The sequence below is a fragment of the Neopelma chrysocephalum genome, unplaced genomic scaffold (genome assembly GCF_003984885.1).
Source record: "Neopelma chrysocephalum unplaced genomic scaffold, ASM398488v2 Primary Assembly neopelma1_73b, whole genome shotgun sequence".
In the NCBI taxonomy this organism is placed as follows: domain Eukaryota; kingdom Metazoa; phylum Chordata; class Aves; order Passeriformes; family Pipridae; genus Neopelma; species Neopelma chrysocephalum.
Genome location: NW_020897734.1, coordinates 7012036 through 7031688, shown reverse-complemented (window position 1 = coordinate 7031688; position 19653 = coordinate 7012036). Strand labels below are relative to the sequence as shown.

Below are 19653 nucleotides of genomic sequence, written 5' to 3'. Positions count from 1 at the left end.
TACATTTTTCTCTTATTGTACTGTAATTGCTGGCTCTATTAATGTGATGTGTATTCTTGCTTTGGTTATTGCTGATGTTCCAAAGTCGAATAATTGTAGTTTATTCTCTGCTTTTTCAAGCAAATTGACATTTTCTGTTTCTCTTTTTCTCTTCTCTTTTTCTTTTGAGTCAGGATATTCCTCTGTGTTTTTCAGAATGGGATATTATACGACTTTTTTACTTGGAGACTGCATTTTCCTCTTCATTTTAACCCAGCCATATAATTTTCACCCTCATTTCCATTAGGGATTTTTCAAAAAAAGCTGCAGCAGTTCAAAAGGTATAAACAAAAGAGTAGTTTTTGTATGTTCCTCACCCTGCTTCCCATCTAATATAAAAAATAGTATTCTGTCACTTACATATAAATTTTGTGAATAGACCTTTCTTTGGAAAGACAACAAATATTGTGAATACCATAATTTGAAAGTCAGTCTTAGAAACAGACCCTTAAAGATTGATAGAATTTTCCTGCTTTCCATCAGCCTTGCACACCTCTTATTGTTTTACCTAAATGAAGTATTCATCCAAAATGGATATCCAAGATACTTGCTATGATTGTACAATATCAGAGTCAAACAAGTTCCTTGAAGTTTCCAGATTACTTAGTTCTGTGTCAGACTTTACACTAATTGAATGGGTTTTTTTATTTAAATTCTGAAGTAGTCCAGTAGTTGTCTCTCACTCCCCAAAAATTGTCATTCAGGAGAAAAAATTCTCAGTGTGTGTTTTAATATATGCTTCTGAATATTTTTATTTTTTCATTATTCAGATTTTGAAATGCACTTTGTTAAGACTTCATCCCTTTGCTGTACACCTTCACACATGATTTTAGCTGCACTTTTGTCTTTTCAGTCTTTCCTTGTCTCTGTTTCCAAAGTCTGCAACTTCCTCACGAGGGGCAGTGGAGGGGCAGGCAAAGATCTCTACTCTGTGCTGACCAGGGACAGGACCTGAGGGAAAGGTTGGAATTGAGTCAGGCAAGGTTTAGGTTGGATTTCAGGAAAAGGTTCTTCCCCCACAGGGTGGTTGGCACTGACCAGGCTCCCCAGGGCAGTGGGCACAGCCCCAAGGCTGAGAGAATTCAAGGAGCATTTGGACAATGCTCTGAGGGACAGGCTGGGATTGTTGGGGTGTCCTGTGCAAGGCCAGGAGTTGGACTTGGATGATCCTTGTGGGTCCCTTCCAACTCAGGATATTCTGTGATTCTCTGATTATCTCTGCCAGCCTTGCTGAGTACCAAACAGCACGGACAGCAATAGAACTTATTTTATTTCTGTGCTGGTTTTTACTTTCAAGGTTGCTTGTGGGGGTGGGGTGCTAAGAGGCAAAAGCACGTGCACTTCAACCATAATGAAGAGAAAAATAAGCATTGTTAAAAAAAATAAAATTGTTCAAAGAATCTGATTGCAGAAATAGTAAGGACACAAACCACCCCAATGGTCTTTCTCAGTATTGTGTTATGTGGATGGCAGGATGATTATTTGCAATGTTTATGACTTCTAAAAAAGACCAAATTTATCATCATTCTTCCTACTAAACTTTGGAGAGAATAAATGAGCAATCTGAATATAGGTTTTTTGTTATTTAGGGCAGTGCTGTATGAAAAATAGTGGTGACAGTTGTCTTGAAATCCCAGTCTCATTTTGTAGTGGTTTCTAAACCAGTATCATTTTTTGTATTGCTCTCTGTAACACACACTCTGTGCTCTGGTGATCTTTGAGGGTCACTGAACTGTTTTTTGTTACTGGGCTGCAGAGTAGCTGTGAATGAGTCACTTCTGCTTTCCCTGCCTCAGTTTCCTGACAGCTTTGTGGTGTGTGATACTCACTTGACCTGAGAATGGTCTTGCTGGATGAAAATGAGTTTCATCTGATCTTCTATCCTGTCTCTAACATTTGATATCAGATACTTAGGACAGATTGTAAGAACAGCACAAGCATATTTTCCCAAGCTATTCCTGAGCTTCTGCTGGTTTGAGGCTCACAGGTTTCTTGCCCAGCAGTGGTGGTTCTGATACTCAGATTAACTACAAATAAAATTAATTTGGTTCCTATTTGAAGTACATATATGCTTGAGCTAAGATGAGGAGTAAAGGCCAAATATATAAGCAGAATTTGTTCTGCTACCCAGTTGCAGAAAACTTTGCACATACTCATGGAATATGGTTTCCTCCTAAGTTTTCCTATGTTAAGGAACTGGAAGAACAAGGCTTTTTTAGACATGAATTTACCTTTGTGGAATTAAAACCTGGGTGGTTTATAGATGCTTCCATAGTATTGATTAGTTTTAATAACAACTTCATAATTATTTGATGTAGGAGCATATAATTGAGTGTTCCAGTTGGCTGAAAATCTCTCTCCCAGGCTCGAAACCTTTCACAGTCAGGTGTGTTGAAGTCGTACTTTAACATCCAGGGGACTGGAAGAAATGGCAAAACCACCAGTCTCCTCATCACTGCTGTATTATTTAGGTAATACTAGAGAGTTCCCACAAACAAGAGTGAAACCTTTCAGAATCTATTTTTAGTATTGTTTTGAAGTTCAGCTACATATTTGTCACAGCATAGCATATGCTTCAGGCCACTGAGTTTCACAAACAAGGTAAGAAAGAAAATTCATTTTGTTGCTCATTGCCACCAACAGAGACCTGACTAACAGTTGTGCACAGTGGATTTTCTTTTCCTCCTCTTTTTTTTTCCCTTTTTTTTCTTTCTTTTTTCTCTATATACCTGTGGGTGGAACAAGTTTATCCATCAGAAGAGGTTTTAGGGTAGTAGCTTACATTGTGCTGATTGGGAATTTGCACTGGAAATATTCAGTATCACTGTAGATCCAAAGACAAAAGTTCATGCTGCAGTGCTCTGTGCTACCTGGATGTGGAATCACCGAAAACCAAAGAGATGTGTTACTGCACGTGTTACTGTGGAATGATGGGTTGGCTTTTCCTGCTGGGCAGCTGTTGGAACTAATCAGATTGTGCCTAAGAGCATAATAAGGAAAAACTTTAATAATGCTTAGCCCTCTTGGAAGCTCTGTTGCTTCAGCTGTCATACTCACTTTCACTAATTTAGTTTAGGTTTGCTGTTTTGTTAAAAGCCATAATGCTGGATTTCAAAACAGATTTCACTTAATTTTACATTTCACAATGGGTGCTTCCACATATATCCACAGTAGGCCTCCTCTTATGTTACCAGTAAAGTTAATTGAGTGTGGAACTAGAGTTTTGCCTCTGTAGGTAGAATGCATAACAAATTTAGTGTCACCTTAGGATTTGCAGATAGTGCTCTACATTGTGAATCCACATAACAACTGAAAACTCTTTTGTTGTACTGAGCAGTCCTGCAGATTTCTGTGAACAAATCAACTGAATCCTGCCTTGGAGAGCACTTGCTTTGTCTTCTTTCAGTATCTTTGAATTTGATGTCTAATGACAGATGTAGTATTTCGTAGAACATCCTAGGCATGTGCTAAAAATAGGAACATGCCTAACAAAAATTTTGAATTCAGAACCAACTGTTCATTCACTGTTTCATAAACATAATAAATTGATTTTTTGTTCATAGCTTAATACCTTAACATGCAAGAATCCTAACAAAACACTAAACTCTTTAAAATAAAGAAATAGAAATTAATTAATGTACAATTCAAGGGTTAGGCTAAGTCTCTGTGTCTAAGTAGCAAATTGTTTAAGGACTGTTGAAGTGAAATTGTTTGAGGTGTGCTTTGTTTTCCATGCCTATGGTCAGTTTCCCAGATGATGGACATAAGCTAACATGTTTTTGCTGGATTTTGTGTTCGTTTATTTTACTGGTTTTGGTTTGGTAGATTCAGCTGTTTACATCACATTTTTAGAGCATGAAGGCTAAACTTCACATTGAATTATTCAGAGCATGTTATCATCCCCAGAGGGTGCTTTCTTCCAACCACTTTCCTAGTTCTAACCTGCGTGTGGCTGAGAGATGCTGTCTTTGCTAGCAAGTGTCTGAAAGTAAGATTAATTCTCTGGGCATTGTGATGGTTGTTTAACCGGGGGTTATTATCATACTGGAGCAGTTGTGAGGAGTCTGGGGAAACTTTTCAGTTCTTGTTTGCCACACTGACACCTTTGTGGCTGAAATCATGTTAGTTGCCCAAAAGCTGTTGATATTTTGCACTGAGGAAGAGGCCGCAGGTCCAATCTCTGTGTGTGCATATTACTGAGTTTTATTGTACCACAAACAATATGTGTCCTGTTATTTGGAAACATCTGTTTTAGGACAGTGATTGAATTAACCTCAGGAAAGTACTTTATGTGTATCCAGACATGGGAAAGCTTGCTTTTCACTTTCACTTGGATTATATGAGTCGTTAACTGGGCAGAAATGGCTTCAACTGTCTTTGCTTAATTTGCTTTTTCTGGAGTAGCACAGTGAGTGTGAGGTCAGTCACATTGCTAAATAACTCTTGAGGTGTTTTATTTAACCTGCCTTTAGCCTTCCTGGGGAGATCCACCCCATCACTCACTTTACTACCAAGATTAACCACTCTCTGCATTTTTTCCCATGAACTGTGGGAGAGCTTGTCTCAGTTTACAATTTATTGGAGGATACATGTTACCTGGTGAGACTAATCTAGATCTTTGCAACAGGAGATGGATAATATATTTACCTTCTGAAGCTGGTGTTCTTCATGCTTAAATATTGTCTTATGGTGTTCTATGGTTTTATAGGAGGTTTTTAAATTTTTTTCCCTGTTAGACAGAAAATCCTTGGCCATAATTTTTAATGCATATTCACAACTGAACTGCTGCTCAGGAATATGAACCATGAACAAAAACTGAGGAGAAAAGCTGGAATGGAATCATGAGTTTTTGGTGTTTTCCCCATAAACATGGCATTCTAATATTCTTAAATTTATTTCTCTTGCAAATCAGTGATATCAATTTCATCTCTGATTTTAAGTCTAAGAAATAGCACAAGTGTATTCAATTAGACTGAAATTGGAATTTTATTTTTGTTTATAGAAAGGAATATATTCTTGAGTATAACTATATAGAGAAATATATATCAAATACGCTTTTAAGATTTTTGATTCCAAACTCCCAGGGAAACTTCTTCTTGGAATATAAATCATTAAGGAGCAAGTCATGGCAATTTATTTACCAGAACTTTCAATACACACAGGTAGCATGAGATTTCTTTTCCAAATTGACTTTCAGACTCGAGTTATTGCCTTACAGTAAGGAAATGTTTCTTCTTTTTTTTCTTGCTTCAGTTCTAGTGATTCAGATAAATAGGAGTTAGTAACACTGGAGGAGGAAGAAGTCAAGTTGCCTTCCTGATAAATCCAGCACCAGAAAATATATCTTTGGTTTATCCCCTACATTCCTTGATCACTGTGGTGAAAAGACTTTTATTTAATGAGTTTTAGAATTCAGTGTCCCTGGGACTATTTTTAGTATTTAGTGTCTCTCCGTGTGTCTTCTCAGCAACTGTCTCTGATTTATTACCCTGAAATTGCAGTATTATTTATTATCTTCCAATGTGCAGTGAAGTGGCATCTTGCACGCACTTACGTCACATGCTTTTGCAGTTTAATATGGTAGTTTCACTGTTATTTTCTGAGAGTAATAAAAAAAGGATAAGTTTTCATTCCTTGAAAAAGTATAGCTTTATTTCTTGCAAAAGCAAAACTGATCCCACAGAAGTTAAACGTCACACACACACACACACATTTTCCTTATTTTGAGTTTTACAAAGCCCTGCAGAGTGGAGGCCTTGAAAGAGGCTTATGGTTGGGTCACTTCAGCAGGATTTGGGACAGGCCTAGAATTCCTAAAGCCTGTTTGTGGAAGCTGGGGGAAATCTACTCTATATGGAAGATGTAAACTCTTTTCTACTAGAATTTTATTCCTCATGCTGTTGTATTTTCGTCCAGATGAACTGTGAATTTTCTGCACTAAGGCTGTGGATTTTTTAATGTCAACATTCATAAAACAGCGAGACGTGCACATTATGAAAGTTTTGTCAACATTTTTTCCTAAAAGTGTAAACATAAAGGGAAGATACAGTGCTTTAGCCCACAGCTGAACTTTAGCTTTTGAAGGGCCTTAGATCAAATAAGACAATCTTGTTAAATAACCCTTTGAAAAAGCTACAGCATCAGAGGTTAGGGTATGGATTTGTCTTGTTTAGGATGCCATGGATTTAAAGATATCATACAGCTCAGCTGAATTTTTGTGTGTGTGTGTGTGTGTGAGTATAAGAGGGAATGAGAGAGTAAATATTCATTAATGAATGTTGATTTGCAAATATTTATACTCCTTTTTAACAAAGGGCAAAGGTTTCCAGTCTCCTATTTTTTGTTTTTATTTTTTGTTTTTCTGTTCGTCACAAGCCAAATCCATTTGTACCTCTCACCCTCAGTTTCCACTGAAATTATTGGAAGCTGAGGATACCAGACAGTCTCTGCTTCAGGGTAAAGGAATTTCCAGAAATGCCTCAGTTGTTTCTATTTCCTTGTGTACAAGTGGCTGTCAGTTTTCATCTCCTTCCACCTGAGAGTCCTGATGTGCTCAGAGAGCAGGTAGTGAGCAGGAGGGCACTGCGGGTTCACAGCGCACCAACACCCCGGCAGTGTCCGCCTGAGAGCTCCAAAATGTGCCACTGGGAGCCTCAGAGACCTTGTTTGGCCGTCGAGGCCAAATGAGGTTGTGATTTAGGAGCTGTTGTGAGCAGCAATACAGAATTGTTAGTGCTTCCCTCCAAAGGCACAATGCTGCGTTAGAGACTTGTGCTCATTTATTTCTCTTTTCCAGAGACACTCAGTTCGATGCCTGTTGCTGTTCTCGGCTGGGAAATTGAGTAAATATGTAGTTGTCACACAGATATAATGCAAATATCAAAATTCACTTGTGGAGTATATTGTTGCCTCACATAAATCCTAGTTTTTTTTTCTTCATTATGGATCTATAGTGGAACTCCAAAGACAGAAACATGCTGGAGGGCAAGTCAGGTATCTGGAGCTTTATCATGGGAATTCAGGGCAAAGCTCAAACATATTTCATACCTGAATCTGTGTCCCCTTAGGTTTATTGAAAATGTAGGTTTTTGTTCAATAGAATGTCTGTGAACGTTTCTGAACAACTGTAATAGAGGAGATTAAGAGGGGAGGTTATCTGCCTGCTTGTTACCAGCCGCTATTGACGTCTCTTGTTTTGGTCATAGTATCTCTGAATGAGAGAATTTTGCTTGAAGTTTAAAATTCTAAAGTTTGGTTTACAAACTTTGACGTTCTAAAGTTTAACTTTAAACGTGACTGGTAATTCAGAAGTGATTGCCTTTTTCAGACAAACTGCAAGCCTTGGGCAATCGATAAAATGTCTCTGTACTCCAATTTCCTATCTTTAGTTAGTGTACTCTTACTCTTTGTGTAGCAGGAGTATTGTGAACATAAATTCCTTAAAGTTTTGGGGTGCAGCTGCATATTTTTCTGAAATATATAATTGTATGTCTATGGTGCATTGTGCAAGACTACTCAAGAATGGCCCAGTTTTTTGGAAAGCAGTTATCTTGGTAATTTTATGTCATGTTCTTGCAGTAATGTGGATACACCATTACTCCTACCCCAGTTTGTAGAGGTAGATGAAATTAATTTTTATTAAAAGAGAAGCTTCAGGTTTCTGTTTTCTTTTAGGTTTTGGATTTGTTTGTTTGTTTTTAGTTACAGTCCATTTTTCAAAAGAGAAATTAGATTTCATTATATAAAACCAACCCAACTTGAAACAGCATTTCAGAGACCAGCGCTGTAATATGGAAAAAGAGTTAGTCATGAAACCTGGTGTTGTTTTGAAAATGTGAAGTGTATGTATGTTGCCACTTTCCAGCTCTTGTAAAACTTGTAGATTAAAAATATTAGCACTTTTTAAGTATGGACTTTCAGGCTTGCTTAAGTGTAGACTGGAGAAATTAGGGCAGCAAAAAGTAAATAGATTAAAAATATGGTATTCACTGTCTCTAATTGTTTTTCCTCAGTGAGGGTGAACATGATCAAGTAAATACATTCCACAGCTAAATGTCAGGAATTGAGTAGGATGCAAAAATATTCCACCTTAGAAGAAAAATATCTCTATCTTATATCTATCTATCTTAGAAAATAAAGTTCACAGTGTTTAGAATATGATAAGATTCAAAGGGACTCTTTGCAGAAAGAGTCAAATCATCTTAAAGGTTTGAGGAGCAATGTAATTGTTAGAACTGTTTAAGTTTTGTTACAGCAACATAAGGAAGTAATTTCCTGTGCAGGTAAACTCCATAGCCCTTTTTTCTTCTTTTTCAGAGAATCAGTATTAGATGCATTGATTGTCTGCTTCTTCATTCCATGTTGTACTTTTTACTGTTCCTTTCCAGTATGAAATGGTTCATTATTATCCTTGTGTTCTATTGATCCCATCTGCAGTGTGTTGCTTGCTGCCTGCTTCACAGGACAAGTACAGTTTTGTCTGGGGTTGTGTACATGGAGAGCAGATCATTGGCAGTGTTTTGCATTTGTAGAAGCTCTTATATAATTGCAAGTAGAAAAGAACCAAGTTATAATATAGACAGTGCTAGTAATATGACGTCCTTGACTTTAATGTAGGAACAGAGCTCATGAGGATTCCAAATGTACAAAATGCACTTTAGGTTTATGCATAATTGGAAGCTTCCAAGTACTGTTTTTGTAGCTGATCTGGACCTTTAAGTTCTGTTTATTCCAACCTAAGCTTTTGCTTACTTCAAAGGAAACCAATTGAAACAGTGCATGACACTGACAGAAAACCATAAATTACCAAAAGTCATAGGAATCTTGGCCTACAGATGAAAAGGCTGAAGCTTCTTTGACAGAGAGAATGTTTCAAACCTGTAAGCAACTTTGCATCTGCTGAGCTTTGCGTTATAAACATTTCTTACCTTTGTAATTTTCTTTTTCTCCCTTGAAGTTCTGCCACTCAGTTCATGAGGTGACTGCCAGTACTCGTAACACAGATTTCAAGTGACTTTGGGTTGTAAGATGTGGGATATCATGAGAGTACTGACTGTGGAGTCTTTATGCAGGGCAGCTGTCCAACATGGACAGTGAATTACACACTGTGTAAGTAATAGAAGATAAAGAACCTTTATTAGATCTACAATATAAGAATTTTATCTGAGTGTGTTAATATGCACCCCTTATAAAAACATAGATCCATTATTGCCTGTCATGTAGGATATTTTGTGCTTTTTTTTGACTCGGCTTTAGGAATTCACAATTTCACTTCCAAAGTATTACCTTTGAAAGGAAAATGCAAGTTTAATTTTCAGCTTTTATTAAAAATGTTGTCCACTGTACAACTGGGCCAGATTTCTGCATTAAGAACTGAAATTGTGCTGCTATACTTTTTTCTTTGCAAATATAACAGCACAGTTACAGAGCAGTTCCATATGAGTTGACAAAAACAGAAAAGGAAGAAGTGTCTGGGACCTATCTTGTAGTTTTGCAGAAGACCTGCAAAGGTTTTCTGTGTTGCTACATCTGAAATAACTAGCAGTAGGCAAACATGCATTATTATCTGGACTTTCTGAAAAGATTTTAGGGTCCTTTGAACACACAACTACATTTCAGCAAAAGGTGTTTTTATTAAGTAGTTACTTTAATGAATTACTGATTTACTTTCTAATAAGAAGCTGATATTTTAATATTTTTCTTCCTTTTTTTCCCTGAAGAATATTGTGGCAATGTAATAGATGTGTACTTCTAGCTGTTGCAATATTCATTGAAATTCACAGAACATTAGCAAAAGTTTGAGATTTGCATGTTGTCTGGCCCTTCCCTTCTGTTTCAGATTCAGTTGAACTAAAGACACACATCATATGATGTGTTTGTCATTTACAGTGCATGAAGAGAAGTATTGATAACAAGTGTAGAGTGAAGCTGTAGACACAAAACAATGAGCTATCTTTGCTCTTGTGTCTTTCTCTAAAAGTTCAGAATATTCTTTTGAATGAAGATTGAAGACAGAGTTGTTCTCCCCTTTGTCAGTTAACAGTGGATAATTATTATATACAAATACATTATTTGTATGTTTTAAGAAATAATCACTAGTAGCCTTTCTTAATTTGAGTACTTTGTATCACAGTCAGTTTTTTGTGGTTATTTAGCACAATGTTCTTTCCCTTCCCTATTTCTTTGATGAGAAATTACTATATTCTATCAACTTACTGGTCTGCAAGTGTAAGTTCATAAGGTGTTTTGAACACTGCAGATGGTGTCACTGTTATCAGCATTAGCCAGAAGCTGCTCTTTTTTCCCATTCTTCTCAACAACATCCAGGTAGTCAGTACCCCATAGATTTAACAAAATACTCTGATATATCTATGTGTAGACTTGTGGTGCGCTTTGTCACACACAGTCCTGTCTGTAGTACTAGAAGCTCTTCTAGTTTTTAGTCACACTATATGTCCATGTGTCGTTGATTATGTGTATATGAAACTACCTATATGTTACAATTTTTAAAATACTCTCTAATTTTTTATTTACATGACAGCCCAAAACAGCTCCGAAAAGGACATTTGGATCCATTACAAATGATCAGGTAGGGAGTGTTCAACAAGAAGGTTTCATTATCTGAGAGGCTGTGTATGTAAATCCACTAAAAAGGATGTTATGAAAATGGAATAAGGTGACAGAGATCCTTATTGCCCTGATGCAGAATCTTGTGATCAGGGCCAGAGCCTCTTTAAAGCTTTTTTATTTCTCACTCCCATCCTTCTGTAGTACTGGAGACATCGATGTAGCAGATTATTTCTACCAGTCATTTTAATGGCCAAAGGTAGTCTATAACTGTTACTTATATCTTATGCTTTTCCTATGGACTCATACCCTTCCCAGTGTGAACAAATCCTTAAGATCACTGGGATAATGTGGTGACTGAGGTACAGTTCAGTCCAAATAGAAATCTATCCTAATGGAAATTTTAACTTCACTGAGGTTTTAAGGATGATAGAGCCATTTACTTCAACATCATGAATTTAATCCTGAAGGTTTTTCTTCATGTTTCTTGTTTTAGCTCTCAATTTCTTTGCTCATGATGGAGAGAATTAGATATTTATAATCTTAAAAATATATTTCTTGAATGTTTCATTTTTTTGAGTGTTCAGAATGTGAGAAATATCTATTCTCAGAAAATGGGTTTGTTAAATTATCCCTTAAACAATGTGAAATAAGCTTGCTTGCATTAAGAGAAAGTCTGCTTCTCTGTAATATTTTTTTATGGTTTAAAAAGGTATGTAAACCTGTAATGAATAAGAAGAAATATTCATGGATAATATTTTCTTCCATAGAAAATTATTCAAGTGTTAATAATGAACTTAGAAGAGATCTTTGCATTCCTTTTTGTTTCTCCAGTAGTTTATTGCTAGTGATGGGGAACTAAAGCATTATATTTTATATCAAATTTATATGCTATAATGAAAAATACCTTTACCATATTTTATAAGAAAAGCAGAGGTGGGTTGGGTATGCAGATGTAGGGCCACATGTATTGTAAGTCTGTATGAAGTGTTTGTTGTAGTTGTGGGATCTAATGACAGAATAATCAGTGCCCATTTGTCAACTTGCATACACATAAAGAAGTAAAAGAGAGCTGACAGGTTGTTTTTACTGTGACTTCTGTCACTTTTTCCCCCCCTGGAATCTATGTTAAAGCACAGAATATATAATTTATAATTTCTCAGTAATTATGAAATTTATTGCAAATAACTGCTTGCCAGATTGAATATGAGAGGAAAACTCATGCTCTGCCTTCATGGAGATCAGCATAGAATTACCATTCTAAAATTTACCCTAATTGGTTCAAAATGTATATCTCGATTTTGAAACAATTTGCAGGGCTTATATTTTCATGCCTGCTGCTAAAGCAGCCAAAACTGTATTTGTTTTATTGCTTCAAAATGTGTTCCAGTTCACTTTATACTGTCCCTAGTTGCAACTTAGTGTTGTCACAAATTCTGTGCAAGTGGCACAGCAATTTTTGATATGTGGGTGAATAGTTCTTTCCCACGAAATAAATGACTACTCATGTAGGGTCAAATTCTGGCTTTGAGAAAACAAATCAATGATAGAGTATATCCTCACACAGGAGTGTGTAGAAGCTATAAATGCTTTCATTTAATAGTGGGTAGCAAGATACAGCAAATACAAATCCTTTACAAGTAATGAGAAATCAGGAACCTTGCACTCTTGGGAACATTTTCTTTTGCTTTGTTCTTAAGTGTCTTAAACCACTTTAGAACACACCAGCTCCAAGCACTGAACCTGGTCTAGTGGAAGGTGTTCCTGCCTGTGGCAGGGGGTTGGAATGAGATGATGTTTAAGGTCCCTTCCAGCCCAAACCATCTATGATTCTATGACAGTTACATGAGTGAAGGTGAAAGACAAGCACAATAGGTAGAGAAAGAACCAGACTGAGCTCGCTGGTTCATTATTACAAATATGACACCTAAAAAGAAAATCCTAATTAGTCCATAACTTTATCAATCCTTTCTTTTTCTGGTCATCTCATACATTCAGATTTAGTCATTTGCATTCCAGCTCTGTCCTCATGGAAGATGTTTAGAAACTGGCTTTGCATCATTTCTTCCTTTGAAGGGTGAGATGTGAGAAGAAATGATAATTCTGATATTCTTAATGCCTGTTTGTCTGAAGAGACAGAAGAAGAGGGAATTTAGTTCTAGATTCCAATATTGATTTTAGCAGATTTGTCAACACTAGTGTTTTAAAAGCTATGTTTGTGCAATATATGTAGCATTTGGGCACAATTCCAGAGGTGTTCAACAAACCCCATGAAAAATATTGATTATTTTCAAATTGATCTCACAGTTCTGTGACGTTTTGAAATGGAAATAAATCTTCTTTTCTCACTGGGATTGTAATTTTCACAACAAATATAAAATATGCCATGATGAATACAGAAATAGTTTTAGGGAGTTTTTAAACATATTTCTAATAAACTGTTATGCCTTAGTTTTGTCTGTGCCATCTGACACCTGAATTATGCAGTAAGCCCTTTTTCAATGATAGTGTGGGGTGTTTTATGCTAACAGTTTTAGATCATGTCCAGACTTGCTCCACAGAGAAACATTCCCTTTATCTTTGTTGGTTTCCTTGAAATTAAATATTGGTGTAGGTCCTCCAGTGGCTTCATTCCTCATCTCTACACTCACTCATACAATAGAGAAACTGAATTACATCTGTCTAGGAATTTAATAACTTTTCTGTAGAAATAGAGAAACTGCATAAAAAACCCAACCACCCCACCACCACCCACCCACCTTTCCCCCTTTTTCTAATGTATCTGTTTATTGCCATATTTGCTCTGAAACTTTCTTAAGGCTCCAGAGCTTAAAGCAAATCAGATATTGCAAAATAAAGGTAGCTATAAAAATGTATATTCCTGTATAGGATATTTGTAAGTATATATTCCATGACAATTTCAGAAACAAAAAAAGGATGTTTTTCTGTTTAAATATACCATCAAGCTAAAGTATGTTCTTTCTGTGTCTTGTAGGGTCAAAATGTATTTGGTCTTGATATAACTGAGACACCCGAGGGAGATAAGTGGCCTCAACTGATTGTCCAGCAGATCCTGGATAGGGAGCAGAAGGATACCTATGTGATGAAAATAAAAGTGGAAGATGGTGGAAGCCCCCCAAGGTCCAGCACTGCCATCCTGCAGGTGACAGTGACCGATGTGAACGACAACCGCCCGGTGTTCAAGGAGAACGACATCGAAGTCAGTGTCCCCGAAAATGCTCCAGTGGGCACCTCTGTTTCTCAGCTCCACGCCACTGATGCAGACCTGGGCTCAAATGCCCAAATCCACTTCTATTTCAGCAATCAGATATCCAGTCTGGCCAAAAGGCTGTTTGCCATCGATAACACCACTGGCCTCATCACTATAAGGGAACCACTGGACAGGGAGGAATCTCCTGTACACAAATTAACTGTTTTGGCAAGTGATGGCAGTTCAACTCCATCAAGAGCAACAGTGACTGTTAATGTCACAGATATTAATGACAATGTCCCATCGATAGACACGAGATACATCATCAATCCAGTGAATGGGACAGTGCTTTTGTCTGAGAAGGCTCCCCTTAATACAAAAATAGCATTGATAACAGTAATGGACAAGGATGCTGATCAGAACGGAAAAGTTACTTGTTTTACAGATCATGATGTTCCTTTCAGGCTAAAGCCAGTGTTTGATAATCAGTTTCTCCTGGAGACAGCCACGTTTCTAGACTATGAAGCAACAAGGGAATATGCCATTAAAATAGTGGCTTCAGATTCAGGGAAACCTCCCTTAAACCAGTCTGCAATGCTCCTGATCAAAATTAAAGATGAGAATGACAATGCCCCAGTTTTTACGCAGCCTATCATAGGCCTTTCCATCCCCGAGAACAATGCTCCTGGTACTCAGCTGACCAAGATAAGTGCTACTGATGCTGACAGTGGGCGGAATGCTGAGATCAGCTACATCCTGGGTTCAGATGCACCCCCTATTTTCAACCTTGACCGCCGAACAGGAATTCTGACAGCAGTGAGAAAGCTGGACAGAGAAAAGCAAGACAGGTACTCTTTCACTGTGCTGGCTAAAGATAATGGGATGCCACCTTTGCAGACCAATGCTACCGTGACAGTGTCAGTCCTGGACCAGAATGATAACAGCCCAGCTTTCACACATAATGAATATAATTTCTATGTGCCAGAAAACCTGCCCATGTATGGCACAGTGGGGCTTATCACAGTTACAGATGCTGACGCGGGAGAAAATGCTGCAGTCACTCTCTCTATCTTAAATGGTAGAGATAATTTCATTATAGATCCACTTACTGGTGTAATAAGACCTAATATTACCTTTGATAGGGAACAGCAGGGGTCATATACTTTCCAGGTGAAAGCTGTGGATGGAGGAAGACTGCAGCGTTCCTCAACTGCCAAAGTGACCATCAATGTTGTTGATGTAAATGATAACAGGCCTGTTTTTGTTATCCCTTCATCCAATTACTCCTATGAGTTGGTTCCAACATCAGCCAGCCCGGGGTCTGTAGTTACTAAAGTCTTTGCAGTTGATAATGACACGGGAATGAATGCGGAGCTCCGCTATAGCATCATAGGTGGGAACTCCAGGGGCTTGTTTACAATTGACCAATTAACAGGCAATATTACTTTGAAAGAGAAGGTGATTACATCAGATCATGGCTTGCACAGACTGGTGATAAAAGTCAATGACCTGGGGCAGCCCGAGTCTCTTTACACAATAGCTCTTGTGCATCTGTTTGTGAACGAGACGGTCACCAACAGCTCCTACGTGCAAGAGTTGGTGCGCAGGAACATGGAAACTCCCGTGGGCCAGAACATTGGGGATGGTGAGATAACCCCCCAGACCAACGACTATGTCAAGATCATCATTGCCATTATTGCAGGCACCATGACAGTTATTCTGGTAATTTTTGTTACCGCTTTGGTCCGGTGCCGCCAGACGCCCAGGCACAAGGTTGTCCAGAAAAACAAGCAGAGTGGTGAATGGGTTTCCCCAAACCAAGAGAACAGGCAGATCAAGAAAAAGAAGAAGAAGAAGAAGCGCTCCCCAAAGAGTCTTCTCCTCAACTTTGTGACTATTGAAGAATCTAAGCCTGATGATCCTGGCCACGAGCACATAAATGGCACTTTAGACATTCCCGTAGAGCTAGAAGAACAGACTATGGGAAAATATAACTGGGCCACCACACCAACCACATTTAAGCCTGATAGCCCAGATTTAGCAAAGCATTACAAGTCTGCTTCTCCACAGCCTACCTTTCAAATTAAACCCGAGACTCCTGTACCCCCCAAGAAGCACCATGTCATTCAGGAATTGCCTCTAGATAACACCTTTGTGGTGGGCTGTGACTCGCTTTCCAAGTGCTCATCAAGCAGCTCGGACCCTTACAGTGTTTCTGAATGCAGCTGTCAAGGAGGCTTCAAGACCCCAGGCCCCATACACACCAGACAGGTAATGGAATTTTAAGGTGCTTTCTTCCTCCTTCTCTTCTCACTTTGCCATTCCTATAACTCTAGCTCGAACTGCTGCAAAACAAGTTCTTCTGCAAGGATTAAAACTTTGAGAGTTCGTGTTCGGTGGAGGCATTGTAAAGTAAACAATTTGAGATTCCTCAATGATAAGGATGAGAACAATAAGCAAAGGAATGTTGGCTGTGATGCATCAGGCAGGGAGTGACTCCTCTGGTGGGTCTCCTGACTGCAGATGGCAGCATGGCACTTCCTGCTTCACTGCCGGGCCTGGAGCAGCTCTGCCAGGTTGGAAGGGGTTGTGGTGCTGTCCTCTGTAGCATGGTGTGCTCAAGGATCAAAGTAATCCTGGCCAGGTGGAAGGCAATAAAGCTTTACAGGATCTGATAAGTGGTTCTCAATATTAATGGAGTCTGGAACTGCAGCCTTCATTTGGGCATAGCTTTGCTTCGAGGTCTCTCAAAAGCAGGCAAGGATTTTCCTCTGAGAGTTTCAGGGCCATTTTCAGACCAGACTCGTACTTAAATCTGGTGGAATGACACAGTCCACAGGCAAAGTTAGGAAAAAATTAGAAGCATCAGCATAATTGCTCTCACTTATTTGCTGCTCTGCCCGATAAACCAGGTATTAGCTTCTCAGAAATTCAGTACAACAAAGGAAATGTCTAATGAATCCTCAGCTTAAATTGAAAACTAAATTGAGGACCAAAGTATCCTTTATTCTTCAAGACCCTTCAAGGCTTTAAGTCACTGGAAATAGAATCTATCCATATTCTGAGCAGTTTAGTAAAGTTCACTGTTTTTCTGTTTACTTCTCTTTCTTCATAAGTATCACAAAGTTTTCAGTGAAAATAATTTTCTAGTTAAGCTTTAGTTGGTCAAGGAATTAATCATTAAAGAAACATATTTCAGGAGAGTTTATTGCATTACTGATAATATATTTTAACATTATTGCTTTGTAACATATCCTCAGCATGACTAAGCCTGTTAGATTTTTTGCTCCAGCTGAGGTTTTGATTTTTTTCTGGGGACTTTGTTTTATTGCAACCACAGTGATAACAACATGCACAGAAAAAGCTGCTCATTCAGAGCAGTCATCATGTCTTTGAAAACTTCAGGATATGTTTCTTTATTTTATTCGACTTTGTTCCTTTTACCAACACAAATCTGTGTGGCAGTCTATATCACTATGTATAGCATTTAAGATTTGAGTATTTTTTATGAAAGTTATTTGAATGTATTCATTTACACTACACATTAGAAAAGCTTCTTGCCAGTTTGTTCATCTGTTTAAAATCCCCTAACTCTGAGGAGGTTGATCCTGTTTTCAACATTCCTGGAGGCCTGATCTTAGTGATTTTTCAATGGAGTTCTGGAATAGTTCCCGTGAGCAGGTTCTGCGTTGTTCTGCCATTGTCTGCTGAAAGACACTTTGTGGTGCAGTAATGCTGCCAACAAAGAAAGCAAGCTAATGACTCTCAGAGCTCCTCCTGTGTTAGTGAAAACCTAGAAAGGGGAATGGAAAGCAATTCTCTTCTGCTGAAGTTGGCTGGGGAAAAGAGAATTTTCTTTTATCTGTACCTTGAAGGTCTATGACAGGGGCTTCCTATCTTGAAAAGCAGAATAGAACTGTGCTTTTTTAATACTCAGTACCTGATATTAGCTTATCTTCATATAGCTGTACCTGACATGGTTAGTGTGATATGCTGAATATATAAGAAAAGAGATTAATGTTACCATTTTTTCTGATTTGGCTAAAATTACAGCTATCCTTTTCTGCATGAAAGTGATCACCTTGTTGAGAAAGTGTAACTAATCACTGTCAGTGGCTTTACACTAATTTGGAAACAACATTTACCATTAAACACAAGAATTTAAATTTTTATTATTTAAATAGAAGTAATTTCATTAATGCATTTATTTACATAAATTGGGCAAGAGAGTCCATTAGAGGAAATCCTTTGTGTTGGACTGTGACAAAATGAAAATTGTGCTTCATGATAAGTAAAAACAAGCAAAGAATTTCTTAAACCTCAAAGGATCTTTTAAAAGTCAATCTTTCTCCTAACTTGGCTCTATATGTTATAGTCTGGATAGTGTTATCTCCTGTGGAGTTATAGAAGGTGACTCAGGACAGGTTAATGGAGAGTTGTCACTGTTAGCCAGTGAAAAAAAAAGAAACAAATACAAATAAAAATAAGCTTGTGGCACAGTGTTCCAGCTGTTGTGCTCTCCTACCACCCTTCAGCCTTGGAGATCAACAGGATCTGAATTTTCAGAAAATTTTAGGACAAGCTGGAGAACTGAAGGATAGTAAGTTCAGTTAAAAAGGGTGATGTGCCAGTTTGAAAAGTGAAAATAAGATCTGAGAGAAAATATTGTACTTTAATGTTAACAATTACCATAATGCAACCCTTTTACAAGCCAAAGGTTCTCTGAAGGAGCCTAAGGAAGATTCCATTCACTGTGAAGTATCTCTTCAGTTTATAGTGGGGGCTGATATCAGCAGACTACACATCTGAACTATTGTTAGTTTTGAACATGCAAGACTTTCTACTCAGATATTTGAAATGATATTGAGTTACATCTAAAAATATATGTTTTCTTCCGAAGCTCTAAATTTTGTGTCTGTCTGAATGGTATTGATTCAGGTCTTTAAAGAAGGGAAATTATGTCTTTGCTTTGCTGCTAAATTTGTCTAAGTGATCTATAAAATGACAGAAAGTCATTATAACAGTTGTACTCAAAAAGCATGAAAGCAAAGATGGAAAGGTTTTTCTACTAAAAACCCCAAAATATCTTGTTAGTGGTCATGTGGGCAAATAAATACAGCAGTGCCACAGCTGAAATTTTTATGGAGAAGGAATTGGAGACTCCTGAAGCAGCTGAGGACACATTGAATCAGGAACTACAGGAAACTGAAGAGGGAAAAGTATGGTCATAATGCAATAACCCCTAAGAGAGAGGTCAAGCTTCTGCTGTATTTGTGAGGAAGGGCAAGGGGCAGAGGCACTGATGTTATTTTGAAGTTACCTAGTAGGAATTAATAAATACTAATACAATAGACCTTCAGAGTAACATGCTTTCTTTTGGGATAGAGATAATTCTTTTAAAGAAGTTTTACCAAGTGATAAACTGCGAAGGGACTTACTCATAATAAGGTTTTTCAAACTAGGATACCTGGAGTCTTATAAAATTCAAACTGACTTTCTCTGTCATCAAGTTTCCATTGTTTTATTAGTTGTGGGACTCATAGAGATATGTACTTCTTTGGTGAAGAAACAACACCTTTAAAGTTTATTTGTCTGCAAGCTTTGTAAAAGATCAGTTATTTCTGACCTTTACCTCAGTGGGAGCAAACTGATTGAAGTATTTCATAGTGACACAAATCTTCAAATTCTCTTTCCATTTGCACAGTGATGATGAAAATAAGGGAGGATTTTTCCAGTCTAGTTTTCATGTAACATAATTTCAAAATCTGAAATCTTTGCTCAAGTACTTAAATCAGCATTCAGACAATTGACAAGCCAGTCTAGTCAAAACATACATA

General features: G+C 37.7%; 1 protein-coding gene across 3 annotated transcripts in view; it reads left to right on the top strand.

Moving 5' to 3' along the window:
• The window catches only part of PCDH11X (protocadherin 11 X-linked), a 459785-nt gene that overhangs the window by 53950 nt on the left and 386182 nt on the right, over positions 1-19653 (top strand). For 2 of the 3 annotated variants that reach the window (XM_027687163.1, XM_027687165.1), the window contains exons 3-4: positions 10580-10627; positions 13601-16087. In XM_027687163.1, the coding sequence (XP_027542964.1) occupies positions 10580-10627; positions 13601-16087 (2535 nt within the window). The remainder of the gene's footprint in view (positions 1-10579; positions 10628-13600; positions 16088-19653) is intronic. The other variant, XM_027687164.1, reaches the window with a different exon arrangement.